This window comes from Lagopus muta, chromosome Z (genome assembly GCF_023343835.1).
Source record: "Lagopus muta isolate bLagMut1 chromosome Z, bLagMut1 primary, whole genome shotgun sequence".
Taxonomy (NCBI): Eukaryota; Metazoa; Chordata; class Aves; order Galliformes; family Phasianidae; genus Lagopus; species Lagopus muta.
In genome coordinates, this window is record NC_064472.1 from 73,235,034 (window position 1) to 73,257,961 (window position 22,928).

The 22,928-nt window shown below is 42.9% G+C and overlaps 1 protein-coding gene across 1 annotated transcript in view; it reads right to left on the reverse strand.

The window, feature by feature from the left end:
* Nucleotides 1-7,099: 7,099 nt before the first annotated feature.
* COMMD10 (COMM domain containing 10) overlaps nt 7,100-22,928 on the reverse strand; it is a 98,129-nt gene continuing 82,300 nt past the window's right edge. The window contains exons 6-7 of the mRNA XM_048932101.1: nt 8,285-8,344; nt 7,100-7,650 (exon numbers count right to left, since the gene is read on the reverse strand). Coding sequence (XP_048788058.1) covers nt 7,612-7,650; nt 8,285-8,344 — 99 coding nt within the window. The 3' untranslated portion in view covers nt 7,100-7,611. The remainder of the gene's footprint in view (nt 7,651-8,284; nt 8,345-22,928) is intronic.

Sequence of the window (22,928 nt, forward strand, 5' to 3'; positions counted from 1 at the left end):
TCAATAGATCTCCTCAGCTTTCCCATCTCAGCATTACCTTGATAATGTAAATTCTCCATCACACCCAAGAGACACTGCAGACCAGTGCTTTGCGACTGAACTCAACAAGGTCTGAGGTGTAACTTCTCTCCTTCGGCAAAAAAACTCAAAGCCTCCTCCTCAAAACACTCTTCAAAGCTATTTTTTCAGTATGGAAAATGGAATAAACAAAACTTTGAGAATTTCCTGCATGAACACTGGGGCAGGTGGTACAACCCCAACCTCGTGCATTCAGTTCTGATTAGGCTAAAGCTCTACGTTTTCTTTCCATCTCCTCTGAAGTACAGCTTTGGATTTACTCCCTACTGCAGGACAGGTCCAACTCACACAGCCCGTCTGGCTTTCTCACAGTTGGCAATCTTCTCTTTAATTCAGGAGCACTTAAATAAGTGACAGTTTTGTCAGTATTGGTGGTAAGTGCCAGGGCACTAAGCAAACCCGGCAATAGTGGGAGGGTACTGGGCAGCAGGGCAGGGCTGATCACTTGCACCCCTATAGGACTTTCTTGTTGAGTTAGTGAGCCTGCTGGTAGCCATGGGTGCACCCCGGCAGAAGGCTTCAAACACAAAAACTGTGAGGAGCCATGCAGAGGTCCCGAGCACGCGCGCCAGAAAGACAGTAACCAAGAAGACGGTCCAGAGCCAGACTGAGGTCTGGTGCATGCATAGAGAGGAGAACAAGGGTATGAAGTGTGTGGCGACTCAGACAGAGATAACATCACGAGATGCTAGTGTGCAGGTCACTGGCTGTGAGGAGTGCCACAGCCTGGCCTTTGCAGTGCCACAGGAAGCAGGCAGCACTTGTACAAGGTGCGAGCAATTGAATGACTTGCTCAGCCTTGTGATTAGCCTGAAGGAGGAAGTGGAGAGGCTGAGGACTATAAAAGAGTGTGAGAGGGAGATTGACTGGTGGTGTCAGTCCCTCTCAACCTCAGGTTCTTGGCACACAGACGAGGCTCCTCACGGAGCACGTCCGCCCCTGCCACCTTACAAACACCTGGTAAAGGGGAACCAGCCAGCTGACAGCGTTTCAGCGAGCCCCCTGTCCTCTCTTCCCCCTAACAGCAATTTGAGAAGGGAGGAGGAGTGGAAATGGGTACCTGCTCGGCGGAGGGGGCATCCCCCATCCCAACCATCCCCGGCTCCCCAGGTGCCTCTGCGTAACAGGTTTGAAGCCCTGGAAGTTGAGGGGGGGACGAGTGAGAGTGCGGAGACGGGTTCACCCGTGAGGTTGCCTCAGGCGAAGCGGTCGCCCCCAACCCTCAAGACTGCTTCTACCCGTAAGGACAGGAGGGTGATTGTCATAGGCGACTCCCTTCTGCAAGGAACAGAAGGCCCTATATGCCGGCCCGACCCTACCCACAGAGAGGTGTGCTGCCTTCCTGGAGCACGGGTCAGGGACATTTCAAAGAAAATTCCTAGGTTGATTCGGCCTTCAGATTATTACCCGCTCTTAATAATTCAGGCTGGCGGCGAGGAAGTTGATAAGGAAAGCCTGAGGTCTATCAAGAAAGACTTCAGGGGAATGGGGCGAATACTTGAAGGAGCTGGGGTGCAGGTGGTCTTTTCTTCTATGCCCGTGGTGTCAGGGAAAGGTACAGGGAGGATCCAAAATACCCAGCTCTTCAATAGATGGCTTAAGAGCTGGTGCAGGCGCAAGAATTTCGGCTTTTTTGACCATGGGGCAATTTACACTGCACCTGGCATGATGGCTGCTGATGCATGCAGCCTGTCCCTGAGGGGTAAGAGGATCTTAGCTGAAGAATTAGCGGGACTCATCGACAGGTCTTTAAACTAGGAATGAAGGGGGAAGGGGACACAATAAGGGCTACTGGAATTGAACGGGTCATTCGAGGGCTTATACCAAACTCCATGGGCAATGACGGCAGAGTGCATAGGGAAGGACTAGGGCAGGGGGATGCTGGGGATGCTGCTGTTCTAGGGGATCCTAGATCCCTTATAAAGGGAAAAGTGGCGAGACGGATAGCCCGGCTGAAGTGCCTTTATACCAACGCACGCAGCCTGAGTAACAAGCAGGAGGAACTGGAAACTGTGATGCACTCGGGAAGTTATGACCTTGTTGCTATCACAGAAACATGGTGGGATGACTCCCACAATTGGGATACTGCCATCGACGGCTATAGACTCTTTAGGAGAGATAGGCGAGGTAGGAGGGGTGGGGGAGTTGCTCTCTATGTCAGAGATTGGATAAACTGTGAGGAGCTCCCTACGAGAAGCAGTCAGGAACAGGTTGAGAGCCTGTGGGTTAGGATTAGAGATGGGACAAATATAGGTCAGCTGGTGTTAGGGGTATACTACAGACCACCTGATCAAGGGGAGGCTGTCGACGAGGCTTTCTTGCTCCAGATGCGTGAGATGTCTGGCTCACGGGCTCTTGTCCTGGTGGGGGACTTCAACCATCCGGACATCTGCTGGGAAAACCACACGGCGAGCTGCAAGAGCTCCAGAAGGCTCTTGGAATCCATTGATGATAGCTTTCTGGTTCAGGTATTGGACAGACCAACCAGAGGTGAAGCGTTGCTGGACCTGCTGCTCACCAACGCCGAGGAGATCATCAAAGGCGTCAAGGTTGGAGGCTGCCTGGGCTCCAGCGACCACGCCTGGTTGAGTTTGTGATCTCAAGCGATGTGGGCCTGGCAAAGAGCAGGACCAGGACACTGAACTTCAGAAGAGCAGACTTCAAGCTACTCAATGGATTGCTGGCCAAGATCCCCTGGCGCGCTGCCCTCAAAGACATGGATGTTGAGGAGAGCTGGCGGCTCTTCAAAGAGGCCCTCCTGGAAGCACAAGAGGTCTCCATTCCGCTGAATAAGAAAGTGGGCAGGCGAGGTAGGAAACCGGCATGGCTCAGCAAGGACCTGCTGAGAGAACTGAGGGCGAAGAAAGGGGTGTACAAGCTCTGGAAACAAGGCTGTGTCACCTGGGAAGAGTACAGGAATGCCGTCCGGACTTGCAGACGTGGGATCAGGGAAGCCAAGGCGCAGGCAGAACTGAACTTGGCAAGGGACGTGAAAAACAATAAGAAAACCTTCTACAGGTACATTGCCCAGAAGAGACAGGCCAAAACGGGCGTACCTACTTTGGTAAATTTAAAAGGAGAACTGGCTTCAACAGATGAAGAGAAAGCCGAGGTGCTGAATGAGTTCTTCACCTCGGTCTTCACTGGTGGCCAGGATTCTAGTCTTTTTCACGTCCCTGAACACTGCATCCCCAAACCTCTATGTGGGGACCAAGGAGGTAAATCCCTCCCCACTGTAAGGGCAGAGCAAGTCCGAGAGTGCCTCCTTAGACTGAATGAATACAAGTCTATGGGGCCGGATGGCGTGCATCCCAGGGTCCTGAAGGAGCTGGCCGAGGTGGTTGCCGAGCCGCTCTCCATCATATTTGAGAAGTCATGGCTGTCAGGTGAGGTCCCGGACGACTGGAGGAAGGGTCACGTCACTCCCATATACAAGAAGGGGAGCAGGGAGGACCCGGGGAACTACAGGCCGGTGAGTCTCACCTCCGTGCCTGGGAAGATCATGGAACAGATCCTCCTGGACAACATGCTCGGTCACATAAAGAATGAGCATGTGATCCGAGACAGCCAGCACGGCTTCACCAAAGGAAGGTCATGCCTAACTAATCTTGTGGCCTTCTATGATGGAGTGACGGCATTGGTGGACGAAGGGAAGGCGACCGATGTCATTTACCTGGACCTGAGCAAGGCCTTTGACATGGTCCCCCACCACATCCTCATCTCCAAATTGGAGGGAAGTGGATTTGATGGGTGGACGACCCGATGGATAAGCAATTGGTTGAAAGGCCACAGACAGAGGGTGGTGGTCAATGGCTCTATGTCCAGGTGGAGGCCGGTAACAAGTGGTGTCCCCCAAGGGTCTGTCTTGGGACCGGTGCTCTTTAACATCTTTATTAATGACATCGATGAGGGAATTGAGTGCACCCTCAGCAAGTTTGCTGACGACACCAAGCTGAGTGGTGCGGTTGATACGGTGGAAGGAAGGGATGCCATTCAGAGGGACCTCGACAGGCTGGAGGGCTGGGCTCGGGTGAACCTGATGAGGTTCAACACGGCAAAGTGCAAGGTTTTGCATTTGGGCCGGAAGAACCCCAGGCACCTGTACAGGCTGGGAGGAGTGGTCCTTGAGAGCAGCTCGGCAGAGAAGGACCTGGGGGTCCTGATGGACGAGAGACTGAATATGAGCCAGCAGTGCGCTCTGGCAGCTCGAAAGGCAAATGGGATCCTGGGCTCCATCAGGAGAGGGGTGGCCAGCAGGGACAGGGAGGTGATTGTCCCTCTCTACACGGCTCTTGTGAGGCCCCATCTGGAGTACTGTGTCCAGGTGTGGAGCCCTCAGTACAAGAAAGACATAGAGATTTTGGAAAGGGTCCAGAGGAGGGCGACTAAGATGATCAGGGGGCTGGAGCACCTCCCCTATGAGGACAGGCTGAGGGAGTTGGGCTTGTTCAGCCTGGAGAAGAGAAGGCTGCGGGGTGACCTCATTGCAGCCTATCAATACCTGAAGGGAACCTACACCCAGGAGGGGAGTAAACTCTTCAAAAGGGCTGACGACAGCAGGACTAGGGGAAATGGTTTTAAGTTGAAGGAGGGAAGATTTAGGTTGGATGTTAGGGGGAAGTTCTTTACTAGGAGAGTGGTTAGGCCCTGGAACGGGCTGCCCAGGGAGGTTGTGGATGCCCCGTCCTTGGACGTGTTTAAGGCCAGGTTGGACGGGGTCCTGGGCAACCTGATCTGAATGTGTATGTTTGGTGGCCCTGCTAGGCAGGGGGGTTGGAACTACATGATCCTTGGGGTCCCTTCCAACCCGGGTGATTCTGTGATTCTGTGATCTGTGATTCTGTGACAGTGCTAGTCCTGAAGATGATACCAGTTGTACCACCACTACCTATTAGCATACAACCTTAAAGCTTCACATTATGCACAGAAAAGTCTTCCCAAGCTAAGCATTTATTTTTGAGTGCTCCTTCACAAAAGATCAGTAACAAGCATACTTCTTACCATTATGTTTGCCTTGGCTTTTACTATGGCTTCTGATGGTAAAAAAAAAACAAACACAGCTAACCACTGCTTAAGAAATCATAAATCTCTTTATCCACCTGCAAGAATAGATGAAAACTATTCATTTTACAAATATTACAATCTTACACTTTGTTTCTTTCTATTTTTCCCTTTGATGTTTCTTTAAAAGTATTTTCTACTAACTCTAGATTAAAAATTCTCTTTTCTTCTATCTCAGGCTTTTAATTAGCTTTGCCTAAGTTTGAGGAGTCTAACATTTATGGATTAGTCCAAAATACTAGATGCAGTTAAACATTTGGCCACAGATGTCAGAGTTAACTCTGCTTTAATTTGTTTCTCCACTTTCACCTTCCCCTACTAGCTAAAGTTCTCTCTAACCTGCTCTCTGTTCTGTTTTTCTCTATTATTTTCAATCAATATATATATATTTCCCTTTCCCAGCGTTCTTCCTGCCTTCCTTGTAGCTTTCTAACTCCCAAATTTCGCCATGGTCATATCCATTACTCTGTCAAACCTTCCTTCCTCTCATGCCCAATACTCATTTTCTTCCTTCTTTGTCTGTGGTTTCTTTTCTCCTGTTTTCACACAGATGTTCCTGCTGGTTTGTCCAATGATTCTCACACTCCTTTCAGATCCTGCCTTCACTTCCTTCTCTAGGATTCATGGCTGACCACCTAACCTCACATAGACAACGTCCTGCGTCCACACAGAGACATCCTTAAGCTACCTCAGATATTATTCATAGGATAACAGAACCACAGAACAGCTTTGGTTGGAAAGGACATTGAAGACCACCAAGATCCAAACACCTGCTACAGGGAAGTGCCACCCACTTTCAGAATTGAAGTCCTGGCTCACAGGGAACACAGGCAAAGCACTCGCAAGCAGCATCCCAGCACACAACAGATTGCCCCACAGGACCAACAGAGAAGCCAAGACTTAGACATCAAGAGCGGGACATTCCGACCTGTGCCAGTAGTGAGTTAATGCCAGCAGGGTGGTGAGTTCTGAGGAAGGTGCAGGGGGGACGTGCCCACCTGCACATTGGTAGCAGCTGGTGCCACATGAGATGAGCAGAGCAAGTCATGCTGAATGCAAGACTGAGGACAAGCTGTCTGTGAGTGGGAGTGTTATATCTCTAGAAGGTCAGGCACATTGGCAGCCAAGTACAAATGTACAGGTCACTGTGCAATGGCGACTCATTTCTTGTTTCCAATAGAGTACCACCACTGCCTGACAAGAATGGTACAGTTTCATTGGGTATTTGCATTAAGAACCATGTTAAACCTCTTTTTTTCTCTTTGGTGCCTTTCACTCACACACAGGCTGTTACTGTCTTTACCTTCTAAGTCTTTTCTAATATCTCACAGCTTAGGCAAGCAGTCCAAACTCCTCCTGTGTTTTAAAGAGGCAGCACAATCTCTAACAAAGCAACACAAAGTGCTACAAACAGCTCTTCAAGAGCAAAGGAGAATCCCTCAAGAAGAAAGAGAGACATACTAATACTGAAGACTTTCTCTTCTTTCACCTTTTGTGAGCCTGAAGAGTCGCACGGTGCCCATTACCAAGGTGAGGCAGTGGAGCTGCCTGTCAATGGCTGGCAACAAACAAGAACTAAGATGACTTTTACTTCTCATCCTATTTGTGAACTTCCGTTCATCTGAAACCAATGGGTAAAAAATATGACTAACATTTAAGTCAACGTACTTTATTTCTTCCTGTTACCTGTAAAATCAGCGGTGGACAACGTTAGGAAGGATGAACAAACTGCTAAGAAATACTGCTGTGAGACTACTTCAGTGTTCTTCACTATATATTCCAAGCTTTCTCTCCCCACTTACACTTCACTTACTCACTCATTGTCATACATGCAGTGCTAAGAAGCTGTATTTATTCTCGGCATCAGAAGTAAACTCTGAAATCAGGGACACTATCAATTATTGAGCAATTTTCATTTAAAATTTAAAATAACAGAGATAATAAAGCAGGACAAGCATAATCCATTCGTAAATTTAAAATTTATTTTGACAAATTTGCAGCAAGCATTACTTATCGTGAGGATAACAATTCAAAAGGACAGAGGCTTCATCAACTGTGCATTTTCTTACTATATTTTCTTACTAACATTATTACCAAAGTCTTATATTGTTTTTATGTGTAAAAAATAGATTTTATTCATTATCAAGTATCACACCTAAGAGAGAAAAAGAACAACTAACCAAATAACGAACAACAGCAAAAATCTGAGATAGGGTAGCATTCTCTTCTTTTCTCTGTAAATAAATCCACTTCTTATAATTGCTCAGAAAATAAGAGAATGTCCATTACAATCTTCAGGCTCTTAACAATGATTTATCTTGGCTAATGTTACTGCTTTAAGAGGAGATAAGCCATATAATTTTACAGGAAGCAACCCACTGAATCCTTCAGTAAACACAGCTTGGCAATCTATCTTCAATTCAAAATAATGAGGTGGCATGAGTGTGGTTGAGAAATAAGTCTTCAAAAACATCATGTAAGGGAATCCAGCTGTGCTTGTATGGTTTCCAGCTATTTAAAGGAACAAAAAGGAAAAAAAAAAAAGAACCTCTATTCATAAGATATTATTTAGAAACATGCAAACAGAAAAAAAAATACTTTCCAATGTCTTCAACCACGCATACTAAATCTAATCATAATGCAACAAAAAAACTTGTACTCATGAATGGTTGTTTTTACACAAAGCTATTAGAATGCATTGCCGCAGCTTAAATATTCAAATTTTAAAGAAACAGTTGTCTAAATACTGCCTTTTTTACATGGACAGATGTTTTGCTGCAAATTTCAAATGCATAATAATAAGGTAAAAAAATAATAAGGGTTTATTTTGACTAGATTACGAGCCTGGCATTTCAACATAAGACAGAGATGCTCCTTCCAGAGAACTCTCTGCTGTTAATCATCAGTTGCTCCTCTAGACCTAGCCACCAGGTACGATTACAATGACTCCAATGCCTGCCTACTCCAAATTTGAATGCAGTCTTCTTGAAAATGCTTTCTGTGATCAAACAAATCCAGCGGCTTTAATTAAGATTGGATCCACTTTCCCTCCAGTTTCATTAGATTTAATTCATTTAGGCAGTACTTCCTGCTGAGCAGCATAAGGTGTTTACAAAGGAACTACGGTATCGTAAAATCTACAGACCTTGTTATAGAACTCGAACAGCTCCTGATGACTAAACTCCACAAACAATTTCTTCAGGTTCTGTGAAGGAAAAAGAAAACAAAGGAAAGAATAAGCATTTTTTTTTCTTTTGAAATTCATTAAGCCCCAGTGTGGGTTTAAGCTGTATGAGATAATGTTTGCAACAGTTAATTTTCCTTCCACTCACTACAGCATCCCTTAAAGATGCATATTCCGTTTTAGTGATGAATTTGAGTCCATGGATACATCTGTTCTCCTGCTGCAAAGAATAATAATAAAATTTCTGTTTAAAATGATTTTGTTACCTAATTTGTAAGTCACAGATAAAAATGAAGGATTACATTCATCTTGCTCAGCAGTCCATCTAAGATCTGGTAAATAACATCATGAAAAATCTGTGATGTATTTGATTGAACTTGCACAGCTACTAACATACTGTGCATTAGGCACAGAGTTAATAATAACTTACATTCATTAATCTAACAGTTACAATTTCAGTATGCTGACATTGCTACACACAGATTCAGCCAAAGTTAACAACACAATAGCTTCAAAGCAGGCCTGAAACACTAAAAAAAGCAAAATATCACAGCTGATGGAAACGACTGTGAATAAAACAGATGGCGGTAATAATAAGCATGCGTGTGCTGATGTCTGCAGAAGTGGGGGTTAAATTAAAGCCTCTATCCTGCTTAACTTGCATGCGTGAAATAGGTAGTTTAATGCCTGCTACTTTCAATCATAGTACCAATCCATCCAGGCTGTTTCTAGCCTAATTCCTGCTAGTTTGCTTTGTCACTTCCCTTCTTTTAAAATAAATGTGTAAGTACTACTGCACATTGTCTGTGTTGTTGCTAGACTTTCCAGTGCTTGGAGGCATTTCTAAGGATCACAGTTGCGCTTCTATTAATACTAACAAGGACTTGTGAAAAACTGAATCTGTGGACCTGTCTAGTCTCAATGCATCATTAGTTGGAAAAATGTACGCCCGCTAATTTAGTTGAACTTGTATCAACCTAATGTACCACTTAAATGATTAAAAAAATGCTTATTCAACAACCCTGCTTAAATTAGCGAAGACACTTTCACATACGGACAAGGCTGTGGGCCAGATTCTGTGCACTCTAACACTGATGCAAGTCTCAAGTCAAATAAAGCTGATGAATTTGGCTCCTCGAGCTCACAAAAGCAGCAGAAGTCCTGGGAACGCAGGATAGGTGCTGTCTGGTGCCCATTCCAAAAACAAACTATAGGACACAGGAAAGGGATAAAATGACTGGGGCCAGCCTGTCTGGTGCGATCCCTTCTCCTCGCTCTGCAGAAAGAAGGATCCTTTCCAATAATTTCAGGAAGGCTACAAAAGCCTAGAAAAGGACCAGTGATTTGTATGAGAGACCAGTCTTCACCCTCTGCGAAAGAACAATGCAATTCTGGAATTGTATGGTGAATACAAAATAAAACTACTAGAACAGCAGTTCCCTTTGCCATGATTCCAGCTGATTCTCCCTCCAAGCAGCATAATGCAGTGACAGGGAAGTAAAAGCATTTTTAAACTCATTCTACCAGCTAAGAAACAAAGGGAAAGCAAACAAGTGGTTTCTTCATAAGGGAAAGGGGGGAGAGGAAAGAAGAGAAAGCACATGAATAGCAAATAGATTCGTCTGAGTTTTAGGCATTTGAAGCTCCTGAAAGATTTTGGTATTTGAATGGACATAAAACTGAAAAGAGAAGGTTCATGATAAAAGAAATGTATTAAAGTTTATCAGTTCTAATCCATAAAGCCACAGTTTGTCCTCCATGGTTTCTGGCAGATTGCTGCTAGAATTTCAGCAGTGAGATTTCAGTACAATGACTCCTGCACAGGCAGGATGTGTGTGTGACACTTCACCCAAGCACAGCATGACCCACCAGATCTTGTTTCCCCGAGCTCCATGTATCCACCAAGACTGACATCTTCTGGTTCTACCTTACATCAGCAAGCAAGATCAACTTCTCATGCATAATAAAATACATTGAAAAGCTTGTCTTTCGTATTTTTTTCTAAGCACACTGAACTGGTATTAGCTACCCGTTAGAGCAGGCAAACAAAAGAAGTGTATCTTTAATTCAGGTTACTTTGAAACTGCAAAAACAATCAATAGGCATAGGAGCAGACTATGATCTCTCCCCTTATTATTTAACAGTCGCGGTCTGATGAATAAAACAAAACTCACATTTGGCTGTGCCAGGCGAACGTCTGAGGAGATCTAAATGAAAACATGCAGTCCGTAATTTTTTGCTAGTCTGTTTCAGAGTTTGGAGCGGGTCAATGGGAGAGAGGGTATGGCAATATTGTATGGCACATATTATGCACATGCACCCAGTTCTCCGCTCAAATAGGACTGTTTCTGTACGTAAAAATTTCAACAAAGACCAGTGTCACAAAGCACAGAGCTGAAGTGTGGCAACAGCTGCAAATGCTCTATTCATAATATGTATTTCTTGCTAGCATTAATCCCTTGAAGAAGTGTCAAAAGATCACTGTTACTTCACTACAGCCTCTACGCAGACTACAAAACCAGCATGCACAGATAGGTCCTTACAAGAAAAACTTACGTCTGAGCAGGTTGGTGGTCCCATATTTTTGCCCAGATGCCCACTTACCATTTATTTTATTTTATTTTACAATAAATCTCTTATCACTATAATCACTTATTTCCTCTACCTCTCTGGGAACATAAACAACTATAATTAAAACACAGAGTGGCTTAGGTTGGAGGAGATCTTAAAGATCATCTTGTTGATGCCATCATGGGCAGGGTTAACAACCAGTAGATCAGACTGGATCCCATCCATCCTGTCCTTGAATGCCTCCAGAGACGGGACATCCACAGTCTCTCTGAGTAAAAATTTCTTCCTAACATCTGACTTAAATCTCCTGTCTCTTAGATTAAAGCCAGTCCCCTCTGTCCTGTCACTAGCAGATCATGTAGAAAGACAATCCCCCTCCGTTTATACGCTCCCTTCAAGTAAGGGAAGGCTGCAATGAGGTCTCCCTGGAGCCTTTTCTTCTCCAAGCTGAACAACCTCAACTCCCTCAACCTTTCTTCAGAGGAGAGGAGCTCCAGCCCTCTGATCATCCCTATGTCCCTCCTCTGGACCTGCTACAACAGCTCTGCATCCTTTCTGTGCTGGAGGGCCCATGCCCAGATGGAGTATTCCAGCTGGGGCCTCACAAGGGCAGAGTAAAGAAGGGCATTCCCCTCCCTTTCCCTGCTGGTCACCCCCCTTTTTGATACAGCCCAGAACACATTTGGCCCTCTGGGCTACAAGAGCACACTGCTGGCTCACATCCAGCTTTTCGTCCATCAAGGCCCAGAAGTCCTTATCTCCTGCTCTCAAGGAGTTCTTCTCCCTGTCTGTACATTACACACCTGTGATTGCCATGACCCAAACACAACATCTTGGCTTTGTTGAACCTCTTTAGATTCTCATGGCCCACATTCTGGGCCTGTCCAGGTTCCTCTAGATGGCATCCCTTCCTTCTGTTGTGTCTAAAGCATCACTCAGCAAGGTGTCATCAGTACAGTTGTGGAGGATACACTCAGTTCCGCTGTCGATGTCACTGATAAAAACGTAGAAGAGCACTGTTCCCAAGACAGACCCCTGGCAGGCACCACTTGTGACTGGCTTCTACTTGAACATACATTCACTGACAACAACTCTGGCAATTTAGACATAAGGGTGTGGAGCAGGACCTTGCATAAGTCCAAGTATACAGCATCAGCGGCCCTTCCTTTGACCAATGCCACCGCTCCATCACAGCACACCACCAGATTGGTCAAACATGATCTGCCCGTGGTGAAGCTGTGCTGGCTGTCTCAGATCACCTCCTCATCTTGCATTTGCGTTCCAGGAGGACACACTCCGGGATCTTTCCAGGCTTAGACACGAGGCTCACCAGCCTATAGTTCCCCAGGTCTTCCTTTCTCCCTTTTTTTGAAAATGGGAGTAATGTTTCCCTTTCTCCAGCCACAACTTTTCAAATATTATGGAGGGTGCCTTGGCAACCACACAGCCAGCTCCTTCGGGACCCTGAGATGCATGCCATCCAGCCCAATAGAGTTGTATACATTCAGCCCTATGAGGTGGTCTCAGATTTGTTCTGCTCTTACTCATGAAGAATTCTGCTTCACCATTTGGAAGTTCAGGGACATGACAAGTGTGGGAAGACTGACTGACTGACGATCCAGGCAAAGAATTCATTACGTACCTCAGCCTTTTCCACATATGAGCGGGCCAGCTCTCCCTTTTAACTTACTGATGTGGGGGTTACCCTCTCCTCTGCGTGGCTCTTTGCCTTCTGTATCTAAAGAAGTTCTTCTTGTTGTTTTCCACATTCCTCACTAAGCTTAATTCCACCTGCGCCTGTGCTTGAGGACTAGGTTACAATGCAGTTCTGTACTTCTTCAGAAATATGTGCTTAGAATGATTACATGTCTAGGTTATTACTAAGGAACTTAGCATAGGTAAATTCCTAATCTACCTCAAGAAATTTTGCTCAGATAAAGATACAAAAACTACCAAATGCTATTTTTTTTCATCCATAACTAAAATGCAAGATGAAAACATCACTTTCAGTGTACTGACTTAATTAAATGTCTGTGTGCAGATGAGTCTCAGCCTATTTATGAAAAGTGTAGCTAAACTGCCTTCTTTTATCTAAATATGTAGGTTTTCAGATTGTGTGTATGACCTATTATGTGTTTCTCAGAATATACATAAGAAAACTGTAATTTCCTGGATGTCTAACTTATTTTTCTATCACGTGTATCATTCACTTTTATTCTTTCCTGATGAATTTCTGTATTCCCCCACACCTCTACTCATCAGTTTCACTCTATTTTTCCCCTCATTTCTGCCATCTCATTTTATTTTTGCTATTATCTTACTGTGAAAGAAGCAGACTTTATTCCTACTGTCACTCTCAGTGACTCTAATACATTACATCCCAAACTTTGTGGCAGTAAAAGTCTCATCTCCTAGTTCTGCGTTTTACTTCTGAAGATGTCAGCTTCATAGCATCAAAGAAACATACTTGAGGAGAGATTCTTCTTTTACGAACTTAAATGCTGAACGTTAATTGCGGAGATAAGCTTTTTGTCTGATTCAATAACCAAGAACAGTGGTGCAGGGGCAGCACTGGAGCAATATGCTCAAGTAGCACAGCTACCGAGTTAGCTGATCTGCAGCTTCAACTAGATAAAGTTGCTGTTATGTTCACAGAGCACTGCATTGACTACTGCTGCGTGAATGGCGGACATCATCCGTGACAAATCTTTGCTTCAGTCTGAGCCCATTGCAGGGAACATGGTAGTATCGTTTTCTGAAATGTATGACCTAATACATTTGGCCACATATCACTACTGGCTACTTCTCAGTGTTAAAATTAAATTCTAGTGCCACTTTGCCTTTTGACATCTAGATGGAATATAATTTCTTTCTACCTCTTATCTCATCCCAGGGATGTACCAATTTACAGCCCCCTGAGACTACCCATGAAACTAATAAGCTTAACTGATAGGATTGTTTTCTCCTCTCATCGATCTTCTCATTTATTTTCTGATATAATTTCAAAATGCACAACATTTTCACCTGTCTCTAAAACAGCTGTCCGAAACCAAGTTTCCTTGTCAGGAATAGTGAGGAGAAAGAGGTGAGAGGCATCAGTGGAGACAGAAAGAAAAGGAAGATGAAAACTTCCTGCTCCCTCTCAACATTCATATACTGCCCTATCCAAAGCAGTCGTTGTGAATGTAGAGATAATTCTACGACCACCACCAGACCATTTGGTAAATTCTTAGCTGAACATAATCATCAGGACAAAATGACTACGAATGAAGTACCTAAGATGTCCAACAGACACTCCACATTGCCTTGGCTAACAATTCATGTTAAAAAAAAGAATAGTTTCTTGACACAAAATGTTTCAGTGGAAACCTTGCACAAACAATTCTCAGAAAAAAGAGGCAAATGCCTGGTTAAAATCAAAGTGTGGGTTTTTTGCTTTGTTCGTTTGCTTGCTTTTTAATCTAATGCTCTAAGTACTTCTATTTTAATGTAATACTCCAAAAGGTCTTCTCACTAATGACAGTGTTTTGCAACCTTTTTTATTGCTCAGCCATATCCTACACACTTAATTCTCCCACCTCATGCCATACATGCAGCAAGGCATTAGGAGTTATAAAAAAAGGCAAACTTCTGGTTTGGAAGCTAACTGGAATGTGAAACACTGATATTGCTATCATAATTCTCAACTGCACAGCTTTACTACATTGAAAAATAAATGCCAAGTATTCTGAAGCAAACAGATGGAGGGACAGGCTGGTGCACATCTAAATGTCTACTGACAATGATAATGCTCTCTCACTGAGCACATGTAAAAAAAATCACGGTACATTCAACTTTGTTAATAGTAGCAAGCTGAAGCAAAACATATCTCCATCTCCATATTTAATACAACCTTCAATACTATCTTGGGCCACTTAGAATCTATGTTCAACAGATTAATATTTTCATATTTGCTTTTCATTGTCCAATTTATTTTCATTAGACATCCTTAATGTCCCAGATGCAACAGAAGAAGATAGATAATTCAACTAAGCTTTTTACAGCCGAATTCATATGCATAAGCACCCCTGTTGATTCTTAGTAGTCCGTGTTTCCCTGTGGACGTATCAGCATCTGCACTGCATTAGTTCAGAATTCCTTTAAATTTTCTTGTACCCTGGAGAATGATGCATTTGCTTAGGCACATACAGATGGAAAGAGGGTCATAAGTTGTATCTCACAGAATTTATCAGCCAGATTAAGCTGCTCAGTCAGAAAGATGAATTGTAGCAAGGTAAGAAAAACAGATGCGTTAAAACAGACCTGAAAGCACACCTATTCCTTGACTCTCTGCACAAAAGAAACAGAAATTAAAACTACTTTACACTCCTACTGCAATTGATAAATGTAATTTAGATAAGGGATATAGCAGAACACTGGAAGTTAAATTCCAACATGTTTTCAAAATTGCATTCCTTCACAATCACAAAAAATGTGAACTTCAAACTTTATTCTTCTTCCAAGGTTATTTCCATCTGCAATGTCAATTGTAGCAAAAGAAAAGCATGCCTTACTGAATTACATGCATTTTCAAGTCTCAGTGTGTAACTATTACAAAACAGAGCATCTTTCATACTAACCATCTCTTTTCTTGAACATGCAGTCTGTGCACATACAGCATTCTCCCCTTGAAAGCAGTATTTCTTTTTCAAATAAGCACAAATAAATCAGATTCCTCGTGGCGTTTATGAAGGTCAAAATCAGCAGCATCCTCAGGATGCCCTTCCCTCCCCTCTCAATGTCTTTTTAAGCTCCCTACATGAAGCTCTGCGCTGATTCTTGACATCTCATCAAGTGTTACAGGAAATGAGTGGTTTGGAGAAACACACAGATAACCTTACTCCAGCAGACACGAGTGCATCTAAGCACGCATTCATGGAAAGCACCTAGAAAAAATGCATCACACAGACCAGTAACAAACTGCAGGAATGTGGAGACCTGCAGAAGACCTTTCATACACCTAAACAGCAACAAGAAATGCCACACGTTTGCACTTCCGTTCTCCCTCCCACCACACACAGACATCTCCTGATGACTGGCTGCACTGCTGCACAGTCCTCGAGGTAAAATCCTGTGGGAAAAAATGACTACAGTGTTCACCTCAACACAGTCAGTCAGAAAAAATATCAGACTGTTAGAGAACAGAGAGATAGGAAGCTTTCTTCCTTGTTCCAAACAGCTGTATCCAGGCAAAGTGCTGCTCTGTCTGGAATCTATAGGAATTCACATTCCTATTAATAACATCCAGTTATGCTGGCTGCTTCTTTGTGCTTCTTTGTGGAAAATCTCTTCAGACCAAAAACTTAGGCTTGTAGACTTGTCATTTCTACGCAGAGATTATATGAAAAAAATTCTTCTACAAAAACACCACAGTAAACTCAAACATATTTTGGGGAAAACAGGTGTTATGCGTATCAGTGCAATCTCATCACAGAAGTCTTTTTCCTGGTACGTCCCTTTCTGCTCTAGGAATGAAAAATGGCTCATGGAAGATGTGTGGAAAGTTTGACTTCCTTCTGTCTGCTCTGTATTTTATATATATACCCTCAGATGTTTTTCCCTTTTTTGGAGATCATATGTATGTCTATAGTGTATAGTAGTCTTCGCCTAGGATTAATCACTGGGCAGCATAAAGCATCTGTTTGCACAAACATATCACTGTAATTTCAGGATTCAAGAGAAACATAAGAAGGTATATTTGCCAAATATTATGTCCGAGAAAAGATGTATTTAAAAACTGTTGTTTTCTTCCACTAATGGAAAAAACAGCCTTTGGAAAGACACGCGCTCACTGCTGCATATTGCTTAGACAGTGTCAAGTTTGGAACAACCAGAATAGAATTCTCTTATTTATTCAGAACTCTGCTTTCACCATTATCTCTTTTTATTCCTGAGAAGAAATTATTTGCTCTATTATTCTGCTGCATAACTTACCACAGATATAAAGGCACATAAACATATGTTCACGAGCACTGCAAGGAGAACAGTGTAGATTAAGTGCAGTGCTAGTCTAACATTACCACCTGAAGACTTAGATTAGAGACTCAAAAAACGACAGCTGCAACCTGGAGAAGTATTTGAGGACAATGAAGCTCAGCCTCAGAGCATCAACTGCAGATCGAGATAGACTTGATGGTGTACAGATACACGGCAGCCAGAACTTCTACATCAAGGAGAGCAGCTCAGCATTGCAGACTGCATTGTTTGCTAGTAGCTGGCATGATTAACAACAAGGTTCTAAACTCTCACGTTCATAACAGACACGCTTCTAATGATGGGCATGAAAAAAGCTGGACTTAGTGAAAGCTCATGCTGTGATCCAAACTGCTCAGTGACCTGCCCACGAGCCTGTGTCCGTGAGAGGAAGCTTACATTACTGTGCTCTGTATCCACTTCTACAGCAACCTCTCTGAGGGAGATTTCATATGGTATAACCATTCAGATGAGGATCATCTAAGAAGGCTTTAGATGAATGGAGGAAGCTGCTATCTTTCAGTAGTGTCAGCTCATAAGCCTACCTGGTTCAACAAGATACTGCAGCGTTGCATTGTTTTACCACAAAAGCCTTTCTTCACCGCCAGAAAATCTAAAAGTATCTATTGTTTGTACTGAGGAACATGAAAAGAGGCCAGATAAAAGGAAATGGCAGCCAGAAGAAAGATCTAAGAAAACACAGACTCATGTGAAATCAGTGCAATGGATGTGAAAATACCCTTCCCAAAAAGCCTGCTTAAGTACCTTCAAAACGTCAAGATTAGACAATTTGTACATTAATTCTTTTGTATGGAATGGGTCACTTAGACTGTCACTAATATGGATCTTGTTAGGTAGTGAAATAAAGACAAAACACTTTCTGCTGTTGCTGTTCTGCTAAAAGCACATTTGTGGCTGTCAGCAAGCAGATCTCTGATCTCCCAGTCATTTATGCTGGGAGAAGCACCAAAACCTCAGCTGCTGACTGGGGAGAAAAGCCATTCAGGGCAGGGGATGCTAACTACCAGCCTCATCCTCCCGAGGATCACGAACAGACCTCTCAGAGAATGGCACTGCTTGAAAAGTGATGCATTTTTTGTGTTATGAAGTCAGCCAGTATTTTCACTGCACTCTGAGAAATAAAGCAGTGTAGTTAGTTTTATGAAACAAGGTACATGAGCAGGGGGCTGCAGGGGAAGTCTCTGTGAGCAAAGCCCAGCACTGCCCTGTCTCAGGACAGACCAGGTCCAGAGGCTCCAAAAGGGACCCACCACCATCAGCACTGAGCTGTGAGTGATGCTGGGTGCTGGGAGAGCAGACTGAGGGAAGGGAAAACCGCTGCACTACAGCAGCTGGGAAAGTGCAGCGAGGAGGAACGTGAGAGGGAGAAACCCTGCAGGCACCAAGGGCAGAGCAGGAGGGCAGGAGGTGCTGCAGGCACGGAGCAGCCCTGCAGCCCAGGACAGGCTCATGCAGGAGCAGGCTGTCCTGTGCAGCTCATGGGCACTGAGCAGAGCAGATCCCCATGGTGCAGCATTGGATGCAGGCTGGAGGAGTCCTTTGCATTGCATTTTCTCCCTCTTTTTCAATGACAAGGAACAGAAAGAGCACTGTGGTGGAGGTGCCCTTTGCTGTCAAACTACCTCAAGTGATGTCGCATTTTGCAGTTGTACTCAAAATTAAGAAGTAAATACATGACTCCTCCTCAATATCTCTTCCTCGCCGCAATCAGCCAAGCAGTGCCTTGAATGTGGGCTATGTGCTGACATCAGAGTGGGGTCAGACATGGCCATCTGCAGCAGGTGACACAAGCTAACACCAGCATTTCTTAAGCCACAAGAAACTTAGAAACTGGAAGAGATCTTTAGCCTTTAACAGACAACTTAGATACAAAAGTTTCTCTTTTCCACAGAAAATGATATTATACATGATATGATACATGATATGAAACAATATGAGGGCTGCTCCAAATGTCATGCCTCCCGTTCTATGTCGGCCCATGACATCAGAGGCAGATGTTGGTGGTACGGCAGTAGAAGTTGAACTTTCCTGCCAATATTGCTTTACATTTTGTTGCCACGTGGCAGATGGCAGCAGAGGGGCAGCCTCACAGAATGGCATCCGACATGGAAGATGCAGATGAAGCAAAGGTGTGGAGGTTTTCCTCCACGCAGAAAAAATGGCACCCACTGACATTCATCAATGCCTGCTGGACGTCCATGGAGAGCAAAAGGTGGATGTGAGCACAGGACAGTGGTGAAAGCTATGTTCAGAAGTGACAGCGATGTGAAGGACAAGCAATGTTCCGGATGGCTATGCAGGCTCCTGTTCATCAGCGGCAAAAATGCATGGTTAGTGGTGGTGACTATGTTGATAAACAGTGTTTTGTAGCTGAGAATTTGATCCATCAAATAGCTTTTATTCTGCTCTTTGCAATGTACATTACATGGAAATAAACAGGAGGCTTTATTTTCAGAACAACCTAAGTATAATGGCAGAACGGTCTTCTCTGATTATGGCTCTAAAATCAAGACTCACTTTTTATTAATGGCAGCTTAGAAATAACAAACATTGATGTTTTGCCTTCTTTTCTCTGCAGCATAACAGACCAAAATGGAAGATGCTGTGATTGTTCTACTGGACAGCAAGGAAACCAACACGTCATCATAAAACAATCCACCAAAAAAAATCTCTTTTCCAGTTTGTCACTAAGATTTACAGGTGGCTTAAGCAGCAAAAATTTGCAGTTTGGATTTCATGCAATCAAATTTCATTACTTCATCACTTTTCTGAAAAATTATTAGTAGCTTGATACAGTGGTGTGGTGTGAATTCTTACTGCTTACAAAGAAAACTGGACAGGCTACTATGGATAGAAAGTAGTCCAAGTGCTTTGTAAGTGTTTCCACATACACTGAAGATTAAATCAAACCAGTAACCAATGTTTCTTTCAAAGCCAGAATATTAATATAAATACAGAGGGATTACCCTCTCAGGAAAGGAAGAAAAAAGTTTTGGCTAACATAAGCAATTTGAAAGAGGGTATTAAATTCTTTTTTATTTTCATCATGTCTCTGTGCTATTGAATTACAGCTCATACAGATTACCTTAAACTGTGTCGAGCAGTATGAGAAATATTGCACAAGGTCTGGATTATGCTATAGATGGCTGGAGCACAAAACTCAGGCTGGCTGCAAAGGTCTCGGTGAATATAAAACCAAGATATTTTTCGTATTTTTCTCTTAAAACAAACCTATTTAACTCCAAACTAATTAGACCTGTCCCTTTGCAGGCAACGCTGCATGACACACAACTGGAAAGATAAAGCAAGGAATAAAAACTGATGTTATACAGTGCAACCTCCTCACAAACACAGAAGTGAGATTAATATTTAAACGATCAGTGAAGTCTTTCAGGCTTTTACTTTTTTTAACACGACTTTCTAAGACGGAAACGTGTTACAGGGCAGCTTGCAAATGCTATTTTGCCTTTAAGAAGGACTTTATAAAATGATGTTTAAAGTTGTGTGTAAGATAATATGTCACTCAAGAACAATGAAAGCTTACATCTTGGTTAAAGACTCGTCTGCACTGATTACAGTATGGTTTAAAAGTATAACATATGGGCTAGTCTTTAATAGCTACACTTGTAATTTAAGAAGTTAAGAAACATTTTAAACAACGTTTTTCATATTTTTCTTATCTGCCCCTTTAAAATGGGGAAAATGCTAAGACTGTGTCTGCTGACTGCAAGAGGTTTTGAATTTAAAAGAAAAATATAAAAACAAGGGAAATAAATGTCCTTGAAATACAAGCTACTATGAAATTTAACATGACTTTTCTCCTCCTTTTTGTGAAGAGGTGGTTTTTAATATAAACATATTCTTCTTTCCATAGGATTTAACAGAGAAAACTGCAGTGCTTGTGCTAAAATACTCTGATCAGATTAAACTGATGTGAATCAATACTGATATAGCTTGTTTCTAATACTGACTTTCAATTTTAAGTCTAAAAAAGCTGCACTTCTTTCTTTTTAGGGCATAATTAAGGTGCTAGTAAAGGGGAAAAGGAACAAGAATTCTCTGCAGATATGACAGGAAAACAGAAAATTAATTTCAACTGTGACACAACACAGTTTTATAAGTACACAGTTTTATATGTATAAGGACAGTTTTTATATGCAGTAGGAAGTTTACCTTAAATGAACAAAAAAGAATACGATGGTGAAGGGAACAGCTTCTTCCCCACTGGCTAAATGGCAGGCATCAAGTCCAGCCTTTATTTATACAACAGAAGAAAATCTCCAACAGTGCCTGAGATAGAGACAGATCTTCTATCTCAGCCCCACAGTAAGTCTTCCATTACTCTGGGATGTTACAGTTATTCAAATCATCGTATGTGTATGTATGCACAGTAAATTGCTTTGTCTTTCTTCTTCGTGATTCATAAGCTCTTTTCTCTAAAGCGACTGTCTGTTCTTTTGCACTTTTTTTCCTAAGGAAAGTGAGAAAGTAAGGGAGGCTGAACTAGCTCAAGTTCACTTTAGGCATACATCAGGAGACAAAACAGATATTGAAAAGCTAAAATTCTTCCTCTTCACTTAGAGCAACGCACTAAAAAGTCATTTTCAAGGTAAGCGATCCTTTATTTTGTCAGTCAGGTATCAACAGCTTATCACGTAAAAGCAACCATACTTTATCACATGGGCTGCAAAATTCAGATGAGCAGTCAAAACTGACACATTATCTACTGGGGAAGAGAGGGCAAGAGGGAGATAATTGTTTCATAATTTATTAAAACATCTGTACCCTCAAATACTTCAAAATGATGCATCTCACATAGGGCATCTGCACCTCTTTTAGTTGTGTACCTTCCTCTCCCTTTGCTGGTCTGCAGTGTCACAGGTATGGATGAATAGACTCTTTACAACTACAGTGTCTGCTTGAGTGACAGTGCTGAGCTGAGGCTGCAGAGCCTTGAAACACTCACACCACCTCTCTTTGCTGCTCTGCCAGTTGCAGGCATTGGGACTTAACACAAACATTGGATCACGTGGCTTGCCCTTCACTTACAAGCAAAATTTATCCTAAAAGAGAAAAACTTACCTTCTCCTTTGAGTAATTATATAGAGATTGACAAACCAGTCACATACTGTTTAAGCTGGCCAGGTACTTTGGCTGAAATCTAATGTGACAGCATTCTTCAGAAAAAGCAAATTAAGAGGAACTCTATTGTCCTGCTTGTGAATAAAAGAATTAACAGTTAAATACATACTCAAAGGGAGATGCCATGAGTTTTCAAGAATGGGAAGAGTGACTGCTGAACACTGAAGAGTTCTATAGCCCTATGCAGAGGAATGAATTAGCTAATTTGCTCTCCACTTGCTTTAATGAGAACAAATAGTCTAATATGCTTGGAATCATTAATTTTAAAGGATTAACGCGTCACTGCACAGGGAAATCACTTCTATTTGGACTCGTTTGTTTATCTTACAAATAAGCAGATAAACCAGCTAGAAATCTGTGAGGCAAAAGCAGGGTGGGATCACTGGGTCTTTAAGGAAAGCGCAGTTCCAACAGTTAAATCAACAGCTGGTAATCCAGCTCTCAAGCTGGTGAATGCTGTACTTCAGTTTTGGTGGTACTGGTTTTGCAAAAGCAGAAATCTACAGAGATTTAAAATACAAAGTGCCAGAACACAGCCTGATACTTCAAGATGGGACAACAACTGAACAAGTTGCATCTCTGTATCAGTAAGAACTTGAGTAAAAATACAAAGCATTTTGTGTTTCTCCAGGAATTGTTCAAACCTTCTGTATTGACAGCTTGAAATGCTGAAGCAAACTAATTACAGTGCAAGACCTGCAAGCCTTTCAACCACTGCTACATTTGGTGCAGGCATGAATGAAACTTTAGGATCCTGCACAACTGGAATGCATTTACATGCCTTTTTTTTCCTGGGGATATCTTTTCTTCTGAACTTCTGAGATCTACCCTTCAATGGTTCTACATGCAAGAAAAGACT